Here is a 6,882-nt window from a genome sequence, read left to right on the forward strand (position 1 = left end):
ACACCCCATCTGGGCAGGAACCCCCACAGGACCCTCAGGGCCCTTCCCAGCTCTGCCCCCTACTGCCCACCCCACAGAACCAGCATCAGCTCATCTGCACTGCTCCATAAGGACCAGTGCCACTGAAAATGCCCAGGACGAGGCAGAGGGGAGGAGCCACCCAGATGCCCCAGCTCTGCACACTTGGCGAGTGGCTACAAGTACAGATGGTAGGTGGGGGCCCCTCAGCATGGGGATCCGTGGGGCCTGGAGACCCGGGGGCGGCTGCACGGTCAGCCTCAGGCTCGAGATGCGCTGCCCACTGCACAGCCCATCCAGATATCAGACAGAGAAACTGCCGCTTCTCGATGGCTAGGAAGCAAATCCTGCTTTGAAGGAGTTGGTGACTTACTTATGTCAGCCGCATAGTATTCCAGGAAAGAGCCGGCGAAGGAGCCACAGCCTGCAGGGCAGGAGGGGTGCTGGTTACACAGGACTGATGGTACCAAGCTGCCTGCCGGGTGTACACCTCGACTGCGATCAGGAACTGGCAGAGCACCCTACCCCGCCCCGGGCAGTGAGCCCCTGTGGATGGAAACCACCTGCATGCAAAGGAAACTGTCCTGTTTAGAGCCAGGATGGAGAGGAGAAGCCCACCTGAGGGCCAGGCTGTGCTCACCCTGGGGACATGAAGGGAAGCCCACATCACTGCCCCAGCCCCACGCACCGAGCCGGACCCTGTAGTCAGTGATGAGGGAGACACCCCAGCCGATGGCCTGGGCGAAGTCCTCCTTTGCCTCGTCCTGCAATGAGACCCGGACGGCGGTTGTCAGCAGGAGGCCGCAGGCAGCGCCTCCCTCATCCTGTGTCCTCAGTCCCTCGGCCAGGAAGGCACCTGAGCAGGGCTCCCGAGGCACGTCTGAGGCCGAGGCTGCTCAGAAAATGGTCACTCATGGGCCGAGCCCTCGGGGCCAAGAGAGAAGCACAGACCTGAGAACAGGAACGGAGAGACCCCACCCCACTGCAGCCGATGGGCCAGCAGAAGGAGAGGACATAGGGTGTGTGAGACTAAGCCCACAGGAGAAGCCTCTGCGCCTGCGACTCCAAACAAACACTCCTCCCAGAGTGTTGGTGGGAGGAGGGTGCTGCCCCCAGGGTGGGACACCCCTGAGGTGGGAGGACCAGCGAGACCAGCCCAAGACCCACAGGTGTCTGATGGGAGCAGGCAGGAAACTTAGTGTGAGGAGAGTGCTCGGGCCGTGGCCAGGCTCGCTGACAGGCACTTGGGACAACTGGGGTCTGGCCCCAGGACAGACAGCCACTCCCACAGCCCATTTCTAGGAAATAGGAGAATAGCGAGGGATGCCCAGACATCAGGTCATTTATGGACGACATGCCATCTCTGCAAACCTAGGCATCCCCCTGGTATTTAATGCACATGATCTCAACCTCAATTCCTGCTCTCCTCCTGCCCCCCACCATCATTCCTGAAAGCCCAAGGATGCGCTCCACATAGGTGCCGGCCTTCCAAACAGCCCCCACATACCCTAGGCCCTAGCTCACTGTCCACGGCCAAGACGCTGCTTCCCAAGCAGGGAAGCCTCATCCCATACAGAGCCTGAACCCTCTGACTGGGCCAAGCAGACGCTGGCATCAAGGTGGAGCTGACACAAAGCACTATCTCAAATTAGACACAGTGCTCTGCCTGCACCAGCTCCCAGGGCGCAGACAGGCGGGTCACAGGGCCATGAGGCGGCCTCCCTGAGGAGCGCAGTCCACAGAATCACAACCCCATCTGGGGGCAGCTCAGGGCCCTTGGCCTCAGCCTGAGCCCTACCACCTCCCCTCCAGGGGGCACCCTGTCCACTACCAAACAGCCACCCTGCACAGGGTCAGGGGGAATGGTGGGCAGCCTCCCTGGAGGCTGAGACTCTAGGGTGATGACCTCCAGCAGAGGAGGCGGGACCGAGTGCCACTCCTGCGATGGCCAGTGTCTGAAAGTACACATCGGGGCGGGGGACAGGGTTACCAACCACCAAGCCAGAAGCTCAGAGCAGCATAAGGAATCACCCACTCACCAAAAGCGCCTGCTTCTCTTTGCAGTCAAAGTGCTTCAGTCGTCGGAGCAACACTGAGATACTAGGAGCAGAAAGCAGAGATTAATGGGACTGGTGCCATCTCATGACCCAAAAGCAGCCCTCCTCTGGGAGAGCCCCACTCATGGGGGAGGAGGCCCCAGGGAGCCAGGTGTACCTCCAGGGGTCCCTAGGCACCCCCTCCTTGGCAGTGGGGTGTTTCTAAGACTGGCTCTGGGCAGACGGTGCTTCTGTCCCACGATAAAGGTCTGTGGGGATTACCAAATGGTCACCTGGCAGGGGGTTGCTCACAGGCTTTCAGGGAGCGAACTGTGCTGTGGTTTGTGGGGGCCCATGGCCATCCAGCAGGGCTGATTCTGGAAGCCGACAAGCAGTCTGGAAAACCCAACTGTCTGGCCAGGTGTCTCAATACAGCCTTTGTGGAGGTGCTCCATCAGGGGTCAACCTCAGGGCCCCCCCACCTAGAGCACTGGGCAGAGCAGATAACGGTGTTTTACCCTCTCCCTCTGGGGTTCATGTTCCCTTCAATGAAGAGCACGCTCGCCTTCTTATCTCTCCGCCTGACGCTCTTGACCTGTAGGCAGACCCAAGAACACAAGGTGTCCAGCACCCAGGACCCAGGAGGCTGTGTTTGTGTTTTCAACACTTTCGTGGTGTCACCTTGTCAAGTGTGTGACAAGAAAGGTGGCTGGCCCGGGGTGACCAGGGCACAGCTGACACGAGGAAATGCTCAGCAAGCACTACCCGGCTCCCAGCACTGTTACAGCTGAGCAGAAGTGGGTGGGGTGGGTTCTGGTCAGTTTTATAAAAGAGGAACCAGCCGCTGTGAGCGCCCTTCCTCCCGCTGAGTCTTTTCAGGCTCAGGGCACGTTCCTCCTCATTCTGGGGGACAAGTAAAGCGAGCTTGGGGAGGTCCACAGCCAGGGGGTGGCTGGCCTGACTACCCCATTTCCTGTACTCACTGGGAATTTACAGTGCTGGCCCCAGTTAACCAAAAGCTCCCCTGGGAACTGGTAAACAGGGAGGGGCACGGAGAAGGCTGCCAACCACAGGGGGACATGGTGCCTCCGGCAAGCAAGCGCTAGAGGAAGGGAAGGAGCCCCGACGGTCAGGTCCCAACTGCCGAGGAGCTGCAGGGGAGCCAGGTTCACCTGCATGGCCAAGCTTTTTCCACAGACACCACGCAGGTTTAATCCTGTCCTTCCCAAGACTGCCAGTCACGTGCCTGGAGGCCATGCTGACTGCGTGAGCCGAGACTCACTACAGCAAAGAAAGCTGCTCCACAGGGCAGAGACCTTCCAATTCACTGCCTCTTCCCCAAATTAAAGACCTATAGCTAGAACCCTGAGAATCCTGTCCCTGCTGGAAGAGGACACAGGATAAATTCAGGCGAAAATAGAAGGGGCAAAGGCAGGTGGGTGGTGCCCTGGCTCAAAAATTCTCCACCTGACCCACTGTGTGCACCCTTCAGGCACTTGGAGGAGGTACGACCATGTTTAAGGGTGTCCACCCCACTGAGGGTACAGCCAAAACCTCAAACACCTGCGATTACATACGTGGTAGACCTACACCCTAACCTACAAACCAAAAAACTCAAATGTACAAAATTTAAAATGAGCAAATACTGGGCATTTTTTCAGAGTTGGCCTTTCTAAAGCTGCTTGGTGAAAACCTAACCTACGAGGTTCATTCTCAGCAGTGCCGGGAGGCTGAGACCCCTTGCTTAGGTGAACTTGTCTCTACATTGTTGCTCACGGACCCACCGTTTCACCAGCAACAACAGTGAAAACCCTGTCCGGGCCCAGTGTCTAGAATGGGGCACCCTGGGCTGCACACTAGGGAACCAACTGACCGAGCGGGAAGCAGAGAGGTGTTCTTACCACGGCCGGCCAGAAGGGGTATTTTTGGTATTTATGCCAGACTAGCATCCCTACTTCAAATGAACGTGGTTCTAGAATTTAAAGGAAAGAAAAAAGCAAAAAAGAGACATGTTAGATCCATATTGAGCACCAGACAAAGCTGCTTGAGAAAACACAACCACAGAGATGCTGCTCAAGCCCAGTGTTAACGTGGTGCCTGGGACAGACCCAAGAGTTGGGAAGGCAGGGTGCACTCCTGACCCTGGAACCTAGGTGCTGGCTACCAGCAGCTGGGGCGCGCATGGATTTCCTGGTGGGGACCACGCGTGTACCAGCAGGGGCGCAGTGCCACCTCTGCCACTTTTCTGAGTCTCAGATTACTCCAGGGCAAAGCACTTTTTAAACGTAGCACATAAACAGAAAGGAGACCGTGGCACACAGTGAGGACCCCACACGGGGAGTAAATTTCTGAGAAGCTCATCTGAGAAACTGGGGGCTTTAAAAAGTGGGGGGGGGGGAGAAGAACTATTTAAATAATCATAAGGTAACTACAAATGATTTCTGAATAAAATTTAACTATATTCTCAACCAAAAAAAAAACAAAACCCAGAACAAGTAAATAACTCAACGTTAAAAAACCAGGTAACAAAAGCAAGCAGGGAACAGAGGCTGCTCGAAGACCCCAGAGTGAGGTTCATGGCCGAGCTGCAGCATATGACAATAGGAAGAGCTTTGAGGGACAGGGGGCCGTGATGGAGGAAGGGAAGACACCTGGGGCACAAGTGGAGAGCTGGTCACCCTCGGGAGGAGCACAGGGCCACCCAGGACAACAGTCACAGGTGCAGTCAAGCCAAACACCAGCAACCAAAACCCATGGAAGACAAAAGCAGGAGAAAGGAGCTAACTCTAGGGCCTCCGGGGGCTGAGTGACCCCTCCAGGTGGACAGAAACGCCCTCTGCAGGAAGGTACGGGGCCCGTTTTTGTGCCTGCGGGAACTGATACCAGTGATGCCCCAGGAGCCCACACTGCAGGCCCCCAGGCTGGATGCATCCAGACCCCCAACAGCGGGGTAGGGCTTGGTGAGTGACCCACACCCCCACCGTCCCCCCCAGTAAAGGATGACCAGCCACCATAAGAACAATCGGAAGAGCCCATGGGAAATACCCAAGAAAGCGGATCAGCCTTCCAGACAGGCAGGAAGGGCCCCCAGACCACCCCGTGCAGCTCTAGCCACAGTCTCTGAATGCACAAATATCTCAGGCTAAAAAGATTAAAAACAAAACAAAACTAGACTACGTTAAGATGAATGGTTAATGGGTGAGTGGAAAACTGAAGCCAGTCCTCAACTGTTTAGTTCAAGGCAACTAACTTTCCCATGGCTGGCTTGGATGCTTGGGCCTGTGTCCGATCCCTGCCCGGGAGGACAGGGCAGTTGACCTGTGCACTGCTCAGCGCCGGGGCGGGGGGCCTGCGTACACCTGGGAGGGGCGCCCACCCTGCTGTGGGGACACTGTTTGGGAGGGCTGAGAGGCAGCGCCAGGCCACACCCAACGGTGGTGACAGAGCCCATCTGTTCACTTGGCCGCCCTCCGCCATTCCCTCCAAATGGCGTCCTGGGAGCCTCCCCCACCCCCCGGCATGTGTTTGTCCTTGAGAGAGGGGAGCCAGGGCTCCCTCTCTGTGAGGTCTGGGTTCAGGACAAAAGCCAAACAGCGAAGACACCTTCCCCAGGACAGGGGATGTCAGGGACCTTACCCCAGGAAGGTGCCAGTCACTCACCGTGATATAGCAGGATTCTCGGGGGCTCCTCGTCATCCTCGTCCTCCTCCAGGAGAGAGTTCACAGCGCTCGGCTCCATAAACTCTTCAGACAATGGTCGGGCTGCCAACAAGGATAGATCAGACCTTACTAGTCACAGTCCTGGGGACTTACCCAGGGAACACCACCCCCTGATCCCTGAACATCAGCTCAGAGAGCAAAGCCACCACAACGTGGACTTGCCCTCAGCCTCACTCGGTGAAAGCATGTTCAACAGAGGAGACAGGGCAGGAGTGGCCGCAAGTGCGAGGAGGGCAGATGAATGAACCAGGGGCCTGTCCCTCCTAGGGTACACTCGGCCACATGGGGAGGATGCGGCTCTGGGGCTGGCCCCCTTCAAAGTAGTAGTCCCTGCTTCACTGCCACTGCTGGGGAGGGGGCCCCTTGAAAGGGGAAGAAGAAAGGCAGACACCCGGAGCGAGTGTGGGCAGGCAGAGCGCGGTACCTAGCCATGCAGAAATGAAGATCTCCAAATTAGCATTTCAAAACTAAGTGGGATGCTACAGCATCCCAACAGAGAAAACCATAGCGCATGGCTGCAGCCACACAAAAACTCATGCACGCGGGAATCCTGAAAAAGTCAGGGGCCTTTTAAGTGAGTTAATCACTTCTGAGATTCCTGCCAGCTTAACAGGAGTGCATTAGGGCTTCTGCAATGGGAGGAGAAAGGAGTTAATCCTCCGGGAGCAGACACGGCGGTAACGCGGCCAGTGTGTGCCCCTCCAGTCCCTCCGCCGCCAAATAAAAATAAAAACACAAGTATGGGAGGCAGTTGAAGTGCTTAGAGCATGGTGGAGAGATAGAGAGAGAGGCCCCAGGAAACTTCTACTCAGGATCTGTTCTGGTAATGATCTCATTAAGATCTGGGGCCTGGCTCTGGATCGGCCACGGGAGAACCCACTGCCAACCTCTCCCAACTCACCCTCTTGGGGCCTTTACCTTCCTCCAGTGGCCGGGTGTCTGCTGCCTCCTCTGCAGGGCCGAGCTGAGCAGGGCTGTGGGGACTCATGTGAGCCCTCGGCCTCTGGCCACTGTCCAGGCCCAGGTGCTCTGCGGGACAGCCATCCAGGGGACTCAGGTCCCTGCCTCCGGGAGGCGAGCACAGGGCTGCCGGGCCGGCCCCTGTCTC

The 6,882-nt window shown here is 57.3% G+C and overlaps 1 protein-coding gene across 2 annotated transcripts in view; it reads right to left on the reverse strand.

Annotated features, from left to right (window-relative positions):
• LOC104991892 (PWWP domain-containing protein MUM1) overlaps window positions 1-6,882 on the reverse strand; it is a 17,433-nt gene that overhangs the window by 5,728 nt on the left and 4,823 nt on the right. For both annotated transcript variants that reach the window (XM_010844573.1, XM_010844571.1), the window contains 7 exons: window positions 6,693-6,803; window positions 5,715-5,816; window positions 3,956-4,026; window positions 2,573-2,649; window positions 2,058-2,118; window positions 707-782; window positions 392-442 (listed from right to left, as the gene is read on the reverse strand). In XM_010844573.1, the coding sequence (XP_010842875.1) occupies window positions 392-442; window positions 707-782; window positions 2,058-2,118; window positions 2,573-2,649; window positions 3,956-4,026; window positions 5,715-5,816; window positions 6,693-6,803 (549 nt within the window). The remainder of the gene's footprint in view (window positions 1-391; window positions 443-706; window positions 783-2,057; window positions 2,119-2,572; window positions 2,650-3,955; window positions 4,027-5,714; window positions 5,817-6,692; window positions 6,804-6,882) is intronic.

This window comes from Bison bison, unplaced genomic scaffold (genome assembly GCF_000754665.1).
Source record: "Bison bison bison isolate TAMUID 2011002044 unplaced genomic scaffold, Bison_UMD1.0 scf7180017864203, whole genome shotgun sequence".
Lineage (NCBI taxonomy): Eukaryota > Metazoa > Chordata > Mammalia > Artiodactyla > Bovidae > Bison > Bison bison.